At 34.0% G+C, this 22,105-nt stretch overlaps 1 protein-coding gene and 2 pseudogenes across 1 annotated transcript; 2 read left to right on the top strand and 1 right to left on the bottom strand.

Moving 5' to 3' along the window:
• Positions 1 to 6,786: 6,786 nt before the first annotated feature.
• Positions 6,787 to 7,565, bottom strand: LOC147405099 (LYR family of Fe/S cluster biogenesis protein). The gene has a single exon (XM_086437803.1). The coding sequence runs from the start codon at positions 7,292 to 7,294 to the stop codon at positions 7,001 to 7,003; it is 294 nt and encodes a 97-aa protein (XP_086293929.1). The 5' UTR covers positions 7,295 to 7,565; the 3' UTR covers positions 6,787 to 7,000.
• A 3,157-nt stretch (positions 7,566 to 10,722) lies between these two features.
• LOC147405098 (protein HYPER-SENSITIVITY-RELATED 4-like) lies at positions 10,723 to 12,720 on the top strand (annotated as a pseudogene).
• A 6,403-nt stretch (positions 12,721 to 19,123) lies between these two features.
• LOC147405097 (AAA-ATPase At3g50940 pseudogene) lies at positions 19,124 to 21,541 on the top strand (annotated as a pseudogene).
• The last annotated feature ends 564 nt before the right edge of the window (positions 21,542 to 22,105 follow it).

The raw sequence follows: 22,105 nt of genomic DNA, 5'->3' as shown, positions 1-22,105 counted from the left end.
AAGCTCAAGATTTGACCTTTTAACTTTCAAATCTCAAGAACAAGAGAGATGGGATTTTTACTATGTGTTTTTATTTCCTGGAGTATCACGGAAGAAGAGCTTAAAAGCAAAACCCACATTGCCCAAGAATTGGTCTTCTAACATCAATTCTCCCTCAATTACTCCCATGGTTCAAGAAATTGCAAATAAGTCCTCAACAATGACAATAATAATTCAATCAAATCGAACATATATCATCTCATCTCAGTAATAAAAAAAATAAAAACAAAAAAAGGTTGGAATTTGAGCATCGTTAATGACGATAGTGATAGACATAGTTGTTAGAGTTAAGGTTAGGGACAGGGCGGAGCCAGGATTTTGCCCATGTGGGGGCAACTAAGAGTAGAAATGTGTTTTTGGGACGACAACTAAGAGTAAACAAACTAGTTCGGGGGCAACTAAGATTGGATAAAAAATTGTGGGGGCGATAGTGATAGATTTTTTTATCCGCCACTAAAATCTGTCACAATAGCTCACTAATTCATTGATTTTGAAAATTCTTGTGGGGGCAAGTGCTCCCACTCTAAATCCACCCCTGGTTAGAGAGGTGGACAAACTGGAATGGTAGATTAGCAAAATATGGTAATCAATTTGGTCAATTGTAATCACTAACTAATTATGTTGAAGCAAAGTAAGAATTGATTATATTATAATTGTTTGCATAGCAGTAAATTTGTTATTAAGTAGGAAGGTTTTGCATTTTTTTCCTGGAGATTCTGATGGGTTGGTGCTTCTTGGTCCAAAGTATGATGCAAATTGCACATAGAGGAAAATAATATATTCATAGAAAAAGATTTGGTGAGTTGTAAAATCTATTAAAATTGGATTTTGTGTTTAAAGGGTGTGGTACAATGTATGGGAAAATCATAAAAGGAAAGTTATTGAAAGTTAGAATTTGGTTCATTGTATAATATAATCAAGAGTCATGTAGGGGTGACACAAAGGGAGACACAGGGGTGACACAATGATGTGGTGGCGTGCACATTACCGTGGATGCTTTTTCCCAAGATACGAATAAAAAGCATCTACCGTAATGCACGCGCCACCACATCATTTGTGCCACCCTTGTGTCTCCATCTGTGTCATTCCAGCATTTTCCTATAATCAAAAGACAATAAATTATTAATAATAAATAATAAAAAAAGATTTGACAGATTGTAACATCATTTATGATTAGTGTATCATATTTGTTGCGTAGAAATTTCAAGCAAAAACTATTCTATATAAATCCTACCCTGTTGTAGGGTTGCAGCATCAAACATTGTGTCACTAATGAATTTTGTTCATCACTCTTCCATGTTAGTCATTTCTTTTTATTCTAGATTCAACGTGTTTTTTAACATGTTGATACGAATCTCGATCGTTGTTCCTGACATTTCGCACCTATCAAACAAGGTCGTTTTCAATTGGATGAAGTGTCATCCTAACAAACTCGTTTGAAGAATGATGTCAAAGAGTTTGGGAATCGGACTCAAATGGAAGCGGGGAAGAATCAAATTAACAGCCTCAGCCTTCTCTGATGATGATGCCAGGGTATAATCTGCCAGTTCGACATGTGAGAGTATTTGTCACTTGTAATTGCTTGGCTTCCTTGTGAAGATGGCACTAGGCATTTAGAATAGATGATCTTCACGAAGGTGGTACGGTGATGCCCAACCATGTAATTCTATCCTTTTGCATGCCATTATTAACATAAAAGATTAATCAAAATTGATGTGACTTATTTATTTGGATTTCTAATCTTTACTTTGAATTCAAATATGCTCACCTCTTTTGCATGATTGATAACTTATTATCTCTTTCCTTATCTCCTTTCTATTTCTTTAGAGTGTTGATATTCTAACTAGAAACAGTTGTGCATCCCGAGGAAACAGATCTATGGTTCCGTATTCGTGCCTGTCAACTGAGTGAAGACTTTCTAGTTATAATATCATTACTCATTTCTTTAGAATGTTTTTGGCTTAATTTTTAATTACATTTTCTAACTCCCCCTTTGACTAACTCCCTCCAAACTCTTATGATGTGGCATGTGCATAGAACCATATATTTTTGTCCTCGGGATAAGTGTAGTTGTGTATCTCGAGGATAAAATTTACGGTTCTTTGCACTTGCCAGGTCAGGAGAGTCTGGGGGAATTTGCCAAAGGGGGAGATAGAAAATCATTATTCATTTTCAATTGATAATGGGACAATATCACGAGCTGAGATTTGTTGTTTCGAAAGTTATGTGCTAAGCTGATGAACCAATGGTATGACGTCATGTGTGTTAAATGAGCAAAAGTGATTGGTCACTAAGAGAAAATTCCTAAAAAAAATTTGGGAGCAGTTTAAATGCTTTATTTTTTTAGTAACTTTTCAGTACACATGGTGTTGTGCCATTGGTTCATCAGCTTAGCATATAACTTTCAAAACAACAAATCTTTATTCCAACATCACCTATCTAAAGATGGCCAGAGAAAGCTAGAAGTTTCCATTATATACATATCTATATATATATATATATATATATATATGGGAAATGTTCAGCACCAAACATTTTGTCCAAACAGTTTTCAAAACATGAGTTAGAAGTTTTGGAATTGGCTAATTTTTGGTGAGGATGATCTCTATGGTGAGGAGATCATCATCACCAAAAATCAGCCCATTCCAAAACTTCTAACCCCATCAAAAATGGTTTACAAAAAATGGACAGTCCACGATTTTTTGAAATGTGTAGAGATCATCCTCACCAAAAATCAGCCCATTCCAAAACTTCTAACCCATGTAGGACCAAAATGGTTGGCCAAAATGTTTGGTGCTGAACGGGTCCCTATATATATATAATCCATTAGGAAAATCATCTTGCAATGAAACTCTATTTCTTCACATTTATATAGATTTAGGCTCAATCCCGCAGGCATTACTAAGGTATAAGGATTCCACCCTTACTAAGTGTCCTTGGGCTCACCATGTGGCGCCAGAAAATCTGACCATTGAAATTTAATTTTAAATTCAAGAGAAAGGTGGGAGTTCAGTAGCCGTCCATTTTCAAAATCTTGGATCAAGTCCAAAAGAAATTGTTTTTTGAATATTTTTATTTTGAATCTGAGTTTTTCAATGAAATCTAAAGGAATGTGGTTTGGATTGCTAATGTGGTAATTCATTTGAGCAAAACAAAAGAAAAGTGGTTTTCATTTAGAATTTCAATTTTATTATTAAGAATTCAACATATTTTAGGAAAAGTAAAAGAGAAACCCTTTCCTTACTAAGATAGTGAGGAAAAAAGCCTTACTAAGTCTCATCCTCTGTCAAAAAGACCTCGAGATTCAAATCTTGAAAAACTTATTTTTTAAATCTCGAGGTCTTTTTGATAGTGGATGAGGCTTAGTAAGCCTTTTTTCCTCACTATGTTAGTAAGACTAATTTGATTAATCATCAAATAGAGTAAACTTATTTACCCTTCTACCTCAATATTGCACTTTCTTCAACTTTCAAATCTTGATAACAAATTATTTTTCATTATGGATATGGCATTTGTTTTAGTTTAGTTCCAGAATAATTCGAATTGGTAATTGTAAGAAGTTGAAGCTGCCCATGCTCATTTTTGGTTTATAGATTTTGTGGGAAGTTTGGATGAAACGAAAATTGTGAGATTTTTAGACAAAGATATACTTGACATTGTATGCTTAATTACTACACATTTTATGGTTAACTCTTTTCTCTTGTTTAAGGGGGTATTACGGTTATTCAAATGCAATCAAAAAGGTAGAAAATGTTTTCCATCAAATGACCCAAAATTCTAAAATCATATTTCAAGTTAAAACTCTGAAATGCACTTCCTGACCACAATCACCAAACAATCAATGTTGCAATCACATTCTTATCGAAGTGATTCGATAGAGGTACTTCTATTGAAAGCAAAACTCTCTCAAATGAACCCTTAATGCTTTAATTTAAGTCAAAAAATAAAAAAGGGTATTTTCGGTAAAAAAAAATATACATTTTACTGTTTTTACCGTTTTGGTAAAAAAAATTAATTCCGAAAATGGTAAAATTACTGTTTTCGGAAATAATTTTAATAGTGTACCGTTTTGGTAAATAAACGAAAAGTTGTGCATGTTTTGGTAAATCTGCCTTAATATATGTATAAAATTCAATTCCTTCACTAAAATTCACTATTCTTCACTTTCAATTTTCTCAGTTCATGTAATATAATTTTTCTTAAAATCTATTATAATTGATTATGTATATGTATTGCAAATATAAAGGAGTAAACAAAAAATGGAAACTCATTCAAAGTTACACGTTTGGTTAAACATATGACATTGATACAAATAGAAAGAAAATAGATAATTTATAAAAAGAGATTTGACAAGTTGTAAAATCTTTTGCAATTAATGTACATATTGATTATTTTTGTTGTACACCATATATGTAGGGAAAAGAAAAAAAGAAAACTTATCGAAAATTACATGTTTGATCCAATGTATGATGCAAATTCCATACAAAAGAAAAGAATATATTAATAGAAAAAGTTTTGGCAAATTATAAAATCTGTTAGAATTAGTATATGATATTAATCATGTGTGTAATACAATGTTTAGGAAAAAAAACAAAAACAAGAAACTTATTGAAAGTTATGTATTAGTTCAATGTATAATACAACAACAGACAATAAAATTAGTAATAAAAAAGTTTTGACAATTTATCACATCTTTTATAATTAATGTATTATATTTGTTGCCTTAGAATTTCAAGAATTTTTTTTTCTATATAAATCTTACCCTGTTGTAGGCTTGTAGCATCAAGCATTGTGTTACTAATGAATTTTGTTCATAATTCTTTGCTATGTTAATCATTTCTTTTTTATTTCAGATTCAACTTGTGTTTGTACATGTTGATGTGAAGCTTGATCGTTGTTCCTGGCTTTTCACACTTATCAAACAAGTTCATTATAACTTGGATTACATGTAATCTTGACAAACTTGGTAGAAGAAAGATATATATCGGGGAGATTTGTTCACATGGGGTCTTTATTCAAGCTGGCTGTTGGAGTTTTGGTGAAGGTTAGAACAATATGGCCGAGTTTAGAACGCTTGCAACAGCTTTAGAAAGTTTTAATTTTTCAAATTCAAGCGTTCTAATTGAATCTGATTCTTTACTTTTGGTGATTCTCTTTGCGGATGTTCGGTTCCTTAGAAACTAGAAACTTAGCTCCATCAGATTAAAACTACCATTTCCTTGATAACTTGGGAAATTCAGCATATTTGGAGAGAAAAGAATGCTGTTGCGGATGCTCTTGGAAGTTTGGCCCTCAATTCTTTGGCTTCTTTCATCTCTTCACTTGTTTTTAATTTGCCTCTCATTGTGTAAAAGAACTATTATGGGTACTTAAGGAGTCTTCCTTTCAAGTGAATTGTAAGGGTCTCCCCCTGCCCTTTTTGGAAAATATAATAAAGCGATCAGCCATATATTCTTTTATCTAGGGGTGTCAATGGGTACCCATTTAACCGAAACCGAATACCCCAGTTCTTTATTGGAACCGTTTAGAGCTGGCTCTAAAATGAAATCGAACCGATAGGAATTGGAGCCGTTAAGTTCTATCCAATGGATACCCACGGGTACCTGGAACCGATTTATTTTGTCATAGATGATTTAAGGTATTTTTTATTCCAAAAATAAATACATGTTATATAAAATTCTTCAATTTTTCTTATAAATTATCGATTGAAACTTAAAACGAGTTACTCTTCTAAAAAATTATTACTTTTAACAAAGATAACTTTCTATTTAAAAAAAAAAATTTTAATTAATTTGTATCCTAACTATAACAAATTATAACTTAGTAAATACTTTTGTTGATAATATATTAATTTTTTGAAAGAAATTTTTTTTATTTATGATGGTTTGAATTACTTTTTTTCTCATTCGTTTCTTGAGAATCGGAATCAATACGTACCCGTGATTTTTGACGATTTGAATTTCGATTCCAATTATTTTGAAATCGGATCCGAAGCCGATAAAAATCGGAACTGAACTAATATAATGATTATGATTCTAAACTTCTTCGGAACCGAACTGGAACCGACCCATTAACACCCCTACTTTATTCATCCCTCAACTTTCCTTATCTCTCCTCTCTATTTTTATGGGTTAATTTCAATTGATGGGATTACCAATAACATCACCTAATCCAAAGACAAGGCTAAAAGTTTCCATTGTATGTTTTTTTTAACATAGAATCATAGATTTGTTTCCTCTAGATACACAAATAAAAGAATCTATGGTTATATGCACATTCCACATTGACTATATTTTATTATCTCTTTTAGACTCAATGTATATTTATTTATTTATTTCTAATCCACGAAGGAAACCATCTTGCCATGAGAATTTCAATTTTGATTACCATTACCATTAAAGAATTCAACATATTTTAAGAAATTAAAATTACTGATTTGAGTCCAAAATATCTTGGAATTATGGTAAGTTGGTGAAATGAGAAAAAATGGTTGATGCCACTTGAAGGGACTCTATAATAGTAAATTTGGACTCTTTAATGGTAAATTTTGCTGAAAACGCCACGCCAACTGAGTACAATTCTTTATTTACATAGGAATTGGCGTGGCATTAGTAAAACTTGGTGTGGCAATACCATCTCCATAAATTTTTCGGCTTGGAAAATACCCAAAAATCATCAAATAGAGATTTTACCCCAAAAAATTGTTCCTTTTTATTTTCTTAAAAAAAAAAAAAAAGAGCGCCACATTGCCCTAAAATTGGCCTTAACAACCCCTCAATTGAGCCCATAGTTCAAGAAATTGCAAATAAGTCTACAAAAGTAATAATAATAATTCAATCAAATCGAACATACATCATCTCATTTCAGGAAAAAAAAAAAAAAAAAGACGAATTAGGGTTGGAATTTGTATCATCGTTAATGGCGACGGTGATTCATCTGATAGTTAATAACTAGGTTAGGGTTATGGAGGAGGACGAACTGGAACAGTAGATAACGCAACAATGTCAGGGCTCTTGAGCTGATCGAGCTGTTTGGTACCACGACGAAGCAAGTATTCGATGTAGATGAAGTTCTTGCGATCGACATGTTGGGCGTTGTATCGAAACTCCTTCGAAACAATCGATTCTACTCTCTTCCGATCTTCAGGGCCCTTCGTACGAGCCGCTCTAAGAAACCCTCTGTATAACCCTAGAACTTGTTTCTGCAACCCTGTTAGCTTCTTTGATGCACCACCTCCTGATGGACCCATCATCATCTCATCTCATCTCATCTTGAAATTTTGAGGAGAAAAACACGAATTGGAGATAGATTAAGAAGAAAATAATCGAACAAGTAGACAGATTCACAGAATCTAATACAACTTCAACAAAAGAAATTGCAGATCGAGGTTCGAAACAAACCCTAGAATCGATAATAAAATACCGAAATCGATGAAGAAGAGTACGATCCAAGAAAATATTTTTGGTAAATATGGAAGAAGAGTTGGTCTAGGGTTTTATTGCGAGGCTCAAAACAAACGATGTAGCGTTCTGTAGCACTTTTTCCACAGTCGAGAGTGCGCCACGTCGAACAAAATAGGATGATTTAGACATCCACCCCTTCACGTTTTGGTAAATAATAGAGGTACCCTGTGTTTTCAAACTAATGGCATACCCCTTGACCTAGGTGTTCTAATATGGACTATAATAAAATTATTTAAATGCCCTTGTAATCAATCTCTAGTGAAATCATGGAGTGATGTATCTAAATCACCTCTAAAAATAACAATACAGACTTTAGAACAAAATGATTTTGTTACCTATGTCGATCTAGTGATCTTTCAATTGCTCGTGTTCCATTCTATGGGTTGCCAATATCTTACAAACCTACTTAGAAGCAAAATATTTTTAATGAAAAAAATTAAAACATGGAATTTCTAATAATAAGTCATTAATATATTCATAAAAGAAGTCATTAATTTAAGTCCTACCTCCTAAAAAGTGGTAAGTCATTAAGAGTTTGGTTCTCAATTTGGTTTCGTTCGGTTCTATATAAGCTATCAACCGAGAACCAAACCAAATTGATTGGAGAAAAACCACAACTTGTTCCAAACTAACCAAACCAGCCCAAAGCCATCGGTTTGATTCGGTTCTTAGTTTGAACTGGATCAACTTGCACCCCTATCTAAGCCATAAACCTAGAGGGTTAAAGTAGATTTTTAATATTTTGAGTTCAAACCATTCGAAATAACCATCGGAGTTCGTCAAGTCTACAACTTATATAATATATATTTTTATCCTTTTTATGTATAAAATTTGCAAGTAAACTGAAGTTGGCCAATAAATAGGCTCAAGCAGGTAGAAGTGTTGCAAGAGAGAAACTGTTATTAATTCTTCTTTACCATTTGTTAATGGTTTTCATTTTGGATATCGGCATTTGTTTCAGTTTAGTTCCAGAATAATTCGAATTGGTGATGATAATAGTTTTGAGGCATAAAATTGATAATATTTTCGATCAATTGGTAAAAACTATAATCTCTGGTGATGGGTCATTCTTTGAAAGTGCATCATGTGATGTGAGAGAGCTTATAAATGGTTGGCATCCTGGTGAAGGATTAAAATTTATTTCAATAAAACATTTAAACTTGGTGATCTTGGCAAAATCAATACAGTGGTTGTTGGATCACCTGAATGTCAAGGCACTCTTTGAATCAATCATATATTTTATTGGCATCGTTAAACCAAGGAATCTCCCTCTTCTGACAATTATAGAATTTCAACTTGTAACATATAAGGGCCGATCTGGCCAGATCATTCGTGAAATAAGGTAATCATCAGTTTGGTCACTTGTGATCGTGAATGAATAGCATTTACAATCACAAACTAATTACGTAAAAGTAAAGTAAGAATTGATTGTATTATTGTTTAAATAACAGTAAACTTGTTATTAAGGGGAAAGGTTTTGCATTTTTTCGGAGATTTTGATGGGTTGGTACTTCTTGATCCCAACACACACAAGGCAAAAGAGGATCAGAAGTTGAAATTGCGCAGGCTCACTTTTGATTTCTGGATTTTGTGGAAAGTTTAAAGTTAGAAACAAAAAAATCTTTGATTTTTTCAGTTACTGACTTAAATACTTTTTTTTTATCGTGGGTATCCCTACCCTTCGGGTGAGACTAACACCATGGTCACGTGCACCGCCCTCTTAGAAAGTCCCACGTGCAACTAGTTGAGTCAAGGGTCAATTGGACCCTGGAGGGTGGACCCAAGGAATTCATTGCTTTGTGGGCTTTCGAACACTTGACCCATCCTTCGTGAGGAGGTTATCAAGGCTCTGCTTGCCACTAGGCCAACCCCTTGGGGTTTACTGATTTACATACTTGCTAGACTTTCTAAGGTTAACTCTTTCGTCTTGTTTAAGGGACATTATGGTTATTCGAACACAATCTAGTATGTAGAAATTGTTTTTCAAGAAATGCCCCAAAATTCACATCTAAACTCCAATTAATGTCGGACAATCACAATCTTATAGAAGTGATTCCACAAAAGTACTTCTATTGAAAGCAGGAGAACTCCCCAAAATGAACCCTTAATGCTTCAAGATACAAATAAAATATGTTTGCAATTCTTCATTCTCAATCTTCTTAGTTTACATCAACGACTTCTCTTAAATGTATTACAATTGATTATTCGTAGGTTTTGCACGATGTATAGGAGAAAAATAAAAATATTAACTTATTGAAGTTTACATATTTGATTAAACATATGATAATAGACTTTTAATAGAAAAAAAGATTTGACAAGTTGTAAATTTTTTTGGAATTAATGTACATGTGTTGTGCGCTCGGTAAGGAAAAAAAAAGGAAACTTGTTGAAAATTACAAGCTTGGTTCAAAGTACGATGCAAATCGCATATAGAAGAAATGAATATGTTAATAGAAAAAGATTTGGCAAGTTGTAAAATCTGTTTGATTTAATGTATCATATTAATTATGTGTCCAATACAATGTATAATAAAAAACAAAAAAGGAAACTTATTGAAAGATAGGATCTGTTTCAATGTATAATATAATCAGAAGACAATAAATTATCAATAAAAAAGATTTGACAAATTCTAACATCTTTTATAATTAATGTATCACATTTGTTAATTTGAAATTTCAAGAAAAAACTTTTCTATATAAATCTCACCCTGCTGTAGGCTTGTAGCATCAAGCATTGTGTTACTAATCAATTTTGTTCAACACTCCTGGCTATGTTGGTCATTTCTTTTTATTTTGGGTTCGACATGTGTGATTGTACATGTTGATGTGAATCTTGATCGTTGTTCATGGCATTTCACAATTATCAAACAAGTTAGTTATTACTAGGATGAAGTGTCATCCTAACAAACTCATTTGAAGAAGGATATCAAAGAGATTTTGGGGACTCTCATACTCAAATAGCTACCTTGTGAAGATGACACCACTGTTTTAGAAATGATGGATGCTATGAGCTTCAAATAGCAAGGGAAGAAGATTTGAGTTCAAGGTAGCAAAAAGATCAAAATCAATTTCCATCAAGTCAATGATTTATGATTATGTTGGAGATATGCCTTTCGTAATCTACGAGCCAATGATCTTATGTGCACAACTCCCCAATCAAGTTCTTCATTTTTCAGACTCACCTTCTCTCTTCTTTCTATGTTGAATCAGTTAGAGTTCTAATGATTGATGGAGATCACAACGATTCAAAACCCTACAAGTGCATTCATGTGCGTCTCTCTATTATAGGGTGTCGATCCACTTAAATAAATGGAAATAAAGGGTCTAGATATCCTGTTTTAGTAAGATTCCTATTCATCAAGATTTCCTACTAAAACCTAAAGAGTATATTTCTAATTCTAATTACATTGGGATTTATCATTTATTATTAACGTCTTTAATCTATAGAATTCTTGTGCAACTTAAAACGTGTAGGTCAATTTGGCCACACAATTATTGGGTTCTAACAACCCGAACCAAGATCTCTCCCTCAACACAAAGACTACGAGTAAGGAAATTCATGAAGGAGAAGAATTTCTAACTTAGCCATTGTTGATTTCTTCGAGGGTGTACAACTTAAATGGACATTTTTTTCAAGAAAAGTTGAAAATTCAGTTTCACAAAGATTCAGTAAATTTAGTACGATTCTTCACTCCGAAGAATGATGTTTTGAGCTCAGATTTCATAAGAAACATAAGGAAAAAGTGTTGAGTTCTTACTTTCCTTATATACTAAAAGAAATCGAAGAAAGTGAATCAAGAGAACAAGAAATTGAAACTTTGTTGTGGATTTTGAGAAGATATATGGAAACAAGGGAGAGATATGGAGCTGGATAAATCTCAACCACCCAACGACCTTACACTCGCAATGGAATCAAAGCTAAAAGAGGAAATAATGGAGGATTTGGAGAGGTTTGTTACGAGTAGAGAGTATTATAAGAGAGTGGGGAAGGCGTGTGTTGTACTACGTGTGGCAATTATGATGAATAATACAAAAAGAGGAAAAAAAAAGAGAAAGAAAATAAAAACACACAGATTTAACGTGGTTCGGCGGTGTGCCTACATCCACAAGAGCGAGAAGCTGAATTTTCATTATATTATAAATTACGGTTACATCATATGTATTTATAATAAACCCTAGTCGTACAATAGGTATCAGAAAATTCTAATAATACCCCCGTACCATACCGTGGGGGCGTTGCCCCCTCACCCCCAACCTATTAATTATCCCCAACAATCCCAAAAACAAATGATGTCATTCCACTCCATTTGGTTCAGAATGCAACACTCCACTCCGCCATTTGCTTGCTTTCTCTATATACATGTTCCACTCAATATGAGCCACATACTATAACACACGTGGAAACGAGGGTATATACTATTTGGCCCTCAAGTCAAGCTTGATTGTTGCAATGACGAGTTATCTTGACTTTGACATCTATGATTTGGAGCTCACTAATCATAATCGTAATTCTGAGCTTCAGAGAGTACTTATTGCTACTGCAAATTGATCAATACTTGTTGTTGAGGATATTGATTGCAGCATTGAACTACAAGACCGACAAGCGGAAGCATGAGCGAAGAACCCTAACTCGAATGAAGAAGAATCCCAAGTTTCTTTATTTTTTCTTTTGTTTATATAATTATGTTTGAGAAACAACAAACATTTTTGTGTGTGCTTATAATGGGTATCCCCACACTTCAGGTGAGGCTAATCCCATGGTCACACACATCGCCCTATGCCACTGGTTGAGTTGAGGGTCAACCGGACCTGGAGGATGGCCCCAAGGAATTCATTGCTTTGTGGGGTTTCAAAAGCTTGACTTACCCTTCCTGAGGAGCTTATCAAGACTTTGAGAACCAGCAAACATAACTAATAAATTTTGGAAAGAATCAACTTTGACGTAGTTGCCATCCAACGACATCTTGTCCTTATATATATATATATATTTTATTCTTCTTTCTTCAACTTGGTTACCCTATCTGGATTGCTTAATTTCATCGATGGTTTATGGCCGAGTGTTGGGATGATGGATCATTGTGCTCACAACTAATCACGAAGAACAACTCTGTTGTACACCTTCTAGGTTGAGGCTTCATGGCCATCCTCTTTTCGAAGAGATTGAAGATTTGATAGAAGAGATTGAGGTAACTACAGCAGAAGTCACCGAACAACAATGAACCCGATATTGTTCTTTGAGACCTTATTGAATTTCTCCAAAAGGAGAATATCGAACAAGATGAAGCAAAAGCTTTAAAAGAAATCATAAGGATGAGCGAGGATGAGGAACTTATCAAAGTGATGAGGCAACAAAAACAAGTCATTATATTTTTCTTTTATTATAAGTAATTATCTTGTTAATGTTACCTTGATTATAGAATATTTTAGGCTTATTAGTAGTATAATTGTCTTTTTCAAGAAAAAGAAATAGTAATCTTTAATTGTTTGATAAACACTACAAAAGTTACTTAAATGTGACAATTGTTTTTTAGTTAACCCATTCTTACAAAACAGAGTCGATTCTACAATAATGGTTACCAAAAGGCGTGCCCTGTTTTTATAGTTAAATGGTTACGAACATAGAGCATGCTTTGATTACTAGACATTCTATTTTAAAGAATCCAACCATGACTAGTCTTATGGGTTTGGGGTTGATGATGGAACAACACATGAACAGATTCTAAGGTTGGGTCATCATATGACCAAAACCCAAATCTTAACATTATTTGTTTTTTTCGGGTACAAAGGTCCATTAGGGAAATGAAACCCCAACCATTAAAATATGAAATCCAATGTCAGAGATTTATTTTAGGGACATAACGTATCTTGGAAAAAGCATTATCTTTGGCCATCAATGCTTTTTTTTTTTTTTTTCAACGAGAGCATCTAGATCCATAGGCCCAACTAATAAGGTGAGGCAGAGCACCATATTTTGCTCAAATCTCCTGAGACATGCAATACCCCACAAACCACACGTACCAGGTAAGTTAGGATAAATCCTTGTGGGTGACCAACGAGGGGGCTTGAACTCAAGACTCTTCTTTTTTAGATAGAGACTCAGGCTACTAAACCTAACATTTGTTGGTTCTAACCAACAAATTTCATATATTAACAATTACGATTTCTAGTTTCTTAATGATTCACGAGAGCCTTACCCATTTATACATTAGGAGAAAAGTCTCATTTCTTGATTTTCTTTAATAATTACTTGTTACCATTAAATTACATGTATAGTATTTTAATAATTAAAGGTTTTTTTTTTCTTGATTTTCTCTTATAATTACTTGATTACATGTACTATTAGTGAGGGGGCTTGATTATATCAGTACTAATGCACCAACTCTAATCAGAATTGCTCAATTAAGCATGCTAGTGCGAGAGTAGTATTAGGATGGGTGACCTTTTAGGAAATCATAGTGTTGCACCCACTGTGGAGAGATAAAATCATCTCCTATTTGAACCATTCATTTCGCACCAATCAATGAGAATCTTGAGACGGGCATATGGCAATGTCTGAAGAAAATATATCTAATTACGATAATCACTAAATTTGGATAGGGGTAAATGTAAAAACAATAATCTATCTATGATTGGAGTTGCTAGTTTAAGTTTAAGATTTCTCTATTTAAAAAGGCAAAAGGCCATTACAAAGGGAAAAGAAAAAAAGAAAGATGCGATCATGTAATAAGGAGATTCATTATAATGGAATGGTTCTTTGAGTCTGTAGATGTAAGCACGTTTGTCGAACTAAGTAAAAAATCTCTTATATTCTCTATTTTACTTTTTCTGAGATCTGTGTGTAAGATCTTGATTTGGATTTAGATTTCGAGGTAGATGCCTAAAATCACATCTACAACTTGGTGCCGTCCGTAGGAAATGAAGAGGACTCACAAGAAATCATGAGGAATGGCCGGTGTCTTAATCAGAAGTTTGGGGGCGACCCCCATGATGAATCCTCAGTGGGTTTAAAGTTTTCGAACCCTGTTCTGTAAAAAGAAAGCAGCATGGTGAGAGGTAAGTTCTAAAGAATACTTCTAAGATTTACCTCATGTACAACAATTTCTTTATGGATATGGAACCACCCCGTTGTTGCAGGAAACCAAAAAAGTAAAAGAGTTGAATATGGTATGAGGCATGCACATTAGTGTTTGATGTGTGTGGTGAGACATGTTCAAGATGAAAAAAGGAATAAAAAATTTAAATTAAAAGTTAAGAGTGGGGTGAGCCACATGCACGTCAACTTCATTGATTTTAAAAAGGTGAACTTGATGTATATCATGAACATCATTCTTAATGTATGACACTACAGAAGGTAAGTTAAAAAAAGGTTATCCTAATTTGTAATTCAAGAAGATAAAAATTTGATGAGTATAAGAGCCTTACTGTAAAGCAACATGAAAAGGAAAAGTTGTGTTTCCAAGCACATCAACTTTGATGGGCATTGAAACACATTTCTTGAATATATCATGCATATATGCTTGGGGTGTGCAATCGAGAAAGTTTGGGATGTGATATAGGCAGCAAGAAAGGTGATCTTGCCCATGCTCGCAGGGTGTTCGAGGAAATGTTTCATAAAGGTCTAGGCTATAATGTAAGGTGCAAAATGCATATGGACATGTGCAACAAGTTAAGGGGCTACGATTTCTCTACTTAAGAGAGGGGAAATGAAAGAGAATTTACTACCTAAAAAAGAAAGGAAACTAAGGGTAAAAATGAAAGGGGTCCAATTTGGTTAAGTGGGGATCCCCAATTCTCACTCAATTGTACCAAGTCAACAATTTGCTCGGGGACTTAGTTTAGGGTAACCCAATTCCCACGTGATCCAATTTGTTACTTGAATCAACTCGGTATAACAGTAACATAAGGGCTAATTATATACCCAACTCAATCGAGTGTTGGGATTCCAAATAGTTAAATGTTCAATTAGTTAACCGTAGACTCAACTTTCGACCACCGAGTCATTTAAAATGGTATATATGGGGACTCAGTATAAACCGGTCAATGAGGCTAAATGGTTAATTTCTATAGGGGGGCTCAATCTAAGTATAATTAGTTAACGACTTGGAATTAGGTACTACTTAAGAAGGTACTATAAGTTGGATTTTAATAAATTGAGGGATTTACTTACTAGTAGGGTAAAGGGGATTTATGTTATGCTATCAAATTTCATGTGGCATAGGGATTCTGCTTTAAATGTTTTTAATTGAGCTGATGTTAATTATAAAGATGAATTATTTTTTAGTATCAAAAGTTGGCTCATTTCTTTGAGGGAATTGAGCCCTATTTTTGAAGTTGAGTAGGTTCAATAAGGTTAAGACTCGATTCATTTGGGAATCGAGCCTTATTCTTGAAGTTGAGTAGATTTAAGAAGATTAAGTCTCGATTCATTTTGGGAACCAAGTCTTAGTCGTGAGGTTGAGTAGGTTCAAGAAGGATAAGACTTGGTTCCTTGAGGGAACCGAGCCCTATTCTTGAGGTTAAGTAGGTTAAAGAAAATTAAGACTCGATTTATTTTGGGAACTAAGCCTTACACTTGAAGTGATAGGTTCAAGGATAATAAGTCTGGGTTCATTGAAGGAATCGAGCCCTACACTTGAGGATGAGTAAGTTCAAGAAGATTCAGATAATTTATTTTGGGAATCGAGTCCTACTCTTAAGGTTGAGTAGGCTCAAAAGGTACAAGTTTTTAAGCCTGGTTCATATTGGAAATTAAGTCATATTATTTGGGTTGAATATGGTGTAAATGGTAAAACACTTTAGCTCGATTCCACATGGGAACCAAGTCTTATTCTTGTAGATGCCTAGAAAAATGGGTAAGTCTTTATGCTCAGTTTTAAAAATCAAGTCCGACCTCTTTGTTGGTTGATTGATACACCAAAAGATAATTTGACCTCGTTGTTGGTCGATTAATATGCAAAAAGAAAATCCAACCTCTTTGTTGTTTCTACATATAAAAAAGACTTGGTTCCTCCCCCTAGATTGGTTGATTTATTAGATGGAAAGTCTTGGATCATTCTGAAATACAAGTCTGACTTATAGATTAGTCGATTATTCTATTTATCAAAGTCTTAAATCATTTTAGAATTTATACCCAACTTTCAAGATAGTCGGTTCCATTATTAAAGCATCAATTTATTATAAGAGTTTAATCAAGTGGAAGATCATATTTGTGTTAAACAAGGAAGAAGATAAGCTCGGATACTCGGGGAATCATACTAGTTTGGAAATTAGGGATAGTGTTTATTCAGGAAGGATTGTTAGAAGTTATAAATTTCTCAAAGGTGAATCTTGGTACATCAATCTCCACCATCGAGAGGGGGTTATTGGAGAGGGATAAAACCCTCTCCCATTTAGACTGTTCATTTCGCACCAATAAATAAGAATCTTGAGGTAGACATATAACAACATTTGAGAGAAATTTTATCTAATTAGGAAAGAATCTCAATTTCGAAGAATTCTTCCCCTTTAGATAATTATTTAATTTGGATTGGAGTAAATATGAAAACTATAATCTAAGTATGGTTAGTGTTGCTTTTTTAGGTTTAAGGTTTGTCGATTTAAAGGGCGAAAGACCTTTGTAAGGGGAAGAAAAAAAAAAGGACAAGAGGAAAAGAAAAAGAAGATGAAATCATGTAACAAGGAGATTTATTATAATGAAGTGACTCTTTAAATCCGCGGATATAGCCATGTTTGTCGAATCACGTAAAAAAATTTATGTTCATTTTATTTTATTTCATTGAGATTTGTGTGTGGGATCTTGATTTTGATCGAAATCTTGAGGTAGATGCCTAAAATTGCATCAACACCCACGACAAGTGAAAAAAAATTGTACTAGTAATAAGGATTACTTGTTTGTTTTTTAGTTTTATTTTATTTCATGAGTCCACTGATCCTGATCCTTTATGTTTCAAGTCAAACCAGATTAGATTAGAATTCCAAAATTATTAATTCTTTGGATTGGATACGAAACAACATTATCTTGGATTGACAACATAGTCACAAAATTCTCCAAATTTTTCCAAAAAATTCATAAAATTCTCTAAATAAGGACCCCTTAAATCGGGAAATCAATTAATAGATAAACAATTTATAACATGGGTTACATTTTACTCTTCAACGTCAAAATTTTATCCTCTTCAACAGTTATATTTTAAGAAAAAGATATGATTTTTAGGGAGGTTGAAGATGATGGGATTTAAGAGAGAAAAAAAAAGCCAACATTAAAATATCATTTGTATTGTAGTGTCCCGCACTACACTATGTCAATATTGTCCCCAGTTAATTGCCACGTGGCTAGGGGTTTTGTTTCTGCCACGTGACCAAGTCACGCCTAAAAGGCCTCGACACAGTTCAGTGGCAGTTTGCCACTTATTAATACTTCGAACACCCACTTCCTGGACGATGTAGAACTAAACCCCTCACCTCGAGACTGTGCTTTGAAGACCTGAGAGATTTAGCTCAAGCCTGGGAGCACAGTCTTGGGGTGAGGGGTTTAGTCCCACATCGCCCAGGAAGTGGGTGTTTGAAGTATTAATAAGTGGCAAGCTACCACTGAACTATGTCAAGGCCTTTTGGGCGTGACTTGGTCACGTGCCAGAAACAAAACCTCAGGCCACGTGACGACTAACTTGAGACAATATTGACACAGTGTAGTGCAAGACACTACATGTATAATCCTCAAAATTTTCCCAAAGTTTTTAAGAAACTTTTATGAATTTATTTGAATTAACCAAACTAAAACATATAGTGGGTTTTGAGAAAACTCTCAAACATCATTTATGTAATCTTCAAAAGTTTCTCCATTTATATATATATATAGATATAGATATGTTTTTTTTTTTTTTTTTTTTTTTTTTTTGGGGGGGGGGGGGGGGGGGGGGGGGGGGGGTTATGAACCACCAAAAACTGCCGAACCAAACTTGGTTCATGCAAATTTTGAATATTTCTCAGCGATGTTGAATTAAATGCAGACGAGTCAAGCCGATAGATCTGACTTGGCCGCCAAGTTCTTCAAATTGTTCTTTTTTTATTTTTGGCAAACTTTAGGATTGTAATGAATCAGATTTGGATGGAACCAATCCCATAAGAATTGGATCGAATCCAAAACTGACATTTGGACTTATTAAAAAAAAAAAAGTTTAAATCCAAAACTGATAGGATATAAAAAAATATAATTACACATAATATATCTATATAAGTATATAAAACAATAGTTTTTCATATAGATCCGGATTGGGTCCCTATTGGTTCGGGTAGTGTTGATCCAAAATGGGTCTATAAGATTGTCAAATCGGATCCTTATTGAGAAGATTCAACCATCTAACACATACCATTAGAAGATTCAAGTCTCTAAAACTAAATCCTTTTCAATTCTATTGAATTTCAATAGCGTATCCAGAATTTAACTAAACCATTACGATAGGAAGAGCACCAGAAAGTTCCTCAACTCTATAAAACCCAACAAGAAATTGGCCTAAAACCAAGAGAGAGTTTTTCTTCTTAGACTTCTCTTCAACTCACTAAAGCCTCTCCAATTCCATTGAATTCCAACACCCACAGCCAACCCAAATTGTGATTCCAAACATGTTTTCTACTACCAACATGCCTTCAACCAAAACAGTTCTATCTACAGCAGCGTCTCTCGCTGCATCGGCAATACTGATTCGATCGATGGCCCGTGAAATCTTACCTGATGAGCTCCAAAACTATATCTTCTCGGGCATTCGAAACCTCTTCAATCATTTCTCTTCTCAATTAACAATGGTCATTGAAGAATTCGATGGGCTTGCCAACAACCAAATCTACATGGCCGCAGAGATTTACTTAGGCACCAAAATCTCTCCCTCGACACAAAGACTAAGAGTGAGCAAACCCGAAAAGGACAAGAATCTAACTCTCACCATGGAAAGAAACAAAGGGATCGTAGATGTTTTCGAAGGTGTACAATACAAATGGCGATTTGTTTGTAGACAAATGAAAAAATCAGTTTTACAAAATCCCCATGATCTCAACTCGAATCTTCGATCCAAACTTCGATCGTTTGAACTCAGTTTTCAAAAGAAATATAAAGAAAAAGTGTTGGGATCTTACTTGCCTTATATACTAAAGAAATCAAAGGAATTTAAAGAAGAGAACAAAACATTGAAGCTCTTCACTGTGGACTTCCTCAAGGGAGGTATTTGGAACTCGACAAATCTCGATCACCCAGCAACCTTCGCTACACTGGCAATCGAATCAAAACTAAAGAAGGAAATATTGGAAGATTTGGAGAGGTTGGTTAAGAGAAAAGAGTATTATAGGAGAGTAGGGAAGGCTTGGAAACGTGGGTATTTGTTATATGGCCCTCCAGGGACAGGCAAGTCAAGCTTGATTGCTGCAATGGCGAATTACCTTAAATTCGACATTTATGATTTGGAGCTTTCCACTCTCAAAAACAATTTTCAGTTTAGAAGAATTCTTGTTTCTACTGCAAACCGATCAATACTTGTTGTTGAGGACATTGATTGCACCATCAAGCTACAAGATAGAGGCAGTCGGTTTCAACAAAAACCCGAGGTTAGTTTATTAGCCTTTCAATTACACGTGAATTAAAAGTTACATGAATTAATTCCCTAAAGTGAATTAAAGTTTCATTGATGTCTAAATAAACTTTCGGATTTCTGATTAGATTCTAATTATATACGACACTATTTATCCCAAACCGTAAAGTAAAAACTCTAAATTACAACTTTCTATTAATCTTAATATATTTAATAGGTGGTGTTCGATAGACAATCTTAGGGGGACAGCATTGGGAGACAAAAAATTTGTCTTATATGACTTAAAAATTTCAGATTGATCTGATTTTTTTTTTTTTGAGGATGATCTCTATGATGAGGAGATCATCCTCACAAAAAATCAGCCCAATCTGAAACTTCTAACCCTAACCCTGGCGATGATCTCTATGGTGAGGAGATCATCCTCACAAAAAATCAGCCCAATTTGAAACTTCTTACAGTGGCAAAAGTAATTTACAAATTAACGACAAAAAACGACGGTCCACAATTCTTCAATTTTGTAAATCACTTTTGATGGGGTTAAAGGTTTCAGATTGGACATATTTTTTGTGAGGACGATCCCCTCACCATAGAGATCATCCTCATAAAAAATCAGCCCAATCTAAAACTTTTAAATCATATAGGACAAATTTTTTCTCCCAACATTGTCCTTCTAAGATTGTATGCGGAACACTCCCCATATTTAAATAATATGTAAAAAAAATGGGCTCAAAATAATTTTACTATATAAAGTGCAATCCAAATAATGCAACTTTTACCACAGAAACGTTCTATTATTATTTTATTATTATTATTTTTTTTTTTTTGCAATAGTAAAATGTGCCCAATGGTCAATGACATTATCTCTATCATAATTTTCAAATTGGTATACAAATAGTCATTTTGATCTGCAACGACAAAGTTATGCTCGTTTGAAGTTAATTATATAATGAAAAATTAAGCTATTTTGTGACATTTTCATAGCAATTGTTATTTCTATTAATTCATTTGCATATGAATTAGTTTGACTATAATTTTATTCATTTTTGTTAACTAGGTGACCTTATCTGGATTGCTCAATTTCATTGATGGCCTATGGTCAAGTTGTGGGGATGAGCGAATCATTGTGTTCACAACAAATTACAAAGACCGAATAGACCCAGCTCTCTTGCGCCCCGGCCGCATGGATATGCACATTCACATGTCCTATTGTACGCCTTGTGGTTTCAAACTCCTTGCCTCCAACTATCTAGGGATTCATGACCACCCACTTTTTGAAGAGATTGAAGAATTGATAGAAAAGGTGGAGGTAACCCCCGCAGAAGTCTCCGAACAACTCATGAGGGGTACTGAGCCTGAAATTGTACTTCGAGACTTCACCGAATTCCTCCAAAAGAAGAAGATTGACCGAGAAGAAGCACAAGCTTTAAAAGATGTTGAAGGGAAAAATGTGGAAGGAGCTTAAATGAGAAACAAAAATGAGTCATTATATATATTTATTTCTTATAAGCAATTTTATTAATATCACATGTTTTTTTTTTTTAACATGGACTATTTTATACTTATTTGTACATGATTGTTTTCTAAGAGCTCATTTAGGTTAGCATTGCTTTGGACATTTTTTTTTTTAATAATCCACTGCTTCCATCTATATAATCAGTTCTATGAGTCGTGGAGCATTTGTGAAAAAACAGTTTCTCTAGTTGTCTTCTTAATTACATCTAGAGAAACTGTTTTTCATGGAAGACAGAAGTTGAGGGATTCATTTTCAATTCAAAATCATGGGTAATCATCTAATTTTCACCAAAACCTAGAGATTCTTCAAAATTACATTATATGAATTTTAAAAATAATAATTTCAGATTTGTAGTCATTAATCATTATATTTAAATTTGGCATATAGTCAAAATATAATGGAGTCGTAAAAAAGGCGCCTAGACCTTGCACTATTGTGCATTGGCGGCATATGGACATGCCTGTCCTATTGTACTCCTTGTGGGTTCAAATTCCTTACCTCCAACTAGCTAGA

This window comes from Akebia trifoliata, chromosome 4, assembly GCF_017979445.1.
Source record: "Akebia trifoliata isolate Shusen 1 chromosome 4, ASM1797944v1, whole genome shotgun sequence".
Taxonomy (NCBI): Eukaryota; Viridiplantae; Streptophyta; class Magnoliopsida; order Ranunculales; family Lardizabalaceae; genus Akebia; species Akebia trifoliata.
This window is presented reverse-complemented; position numbering and strand designations above follow the sequence as displayed.

Excerpts from the sequence above, each read along its gene's own strand:
- LOC147405099 (XM_086437803.1), bottom strand. The coding sequence starts at position 7,294 with ATGATGATGGGTCCATCAGGAGGTGGTGCATCAAAGAAGCTAACAGGG.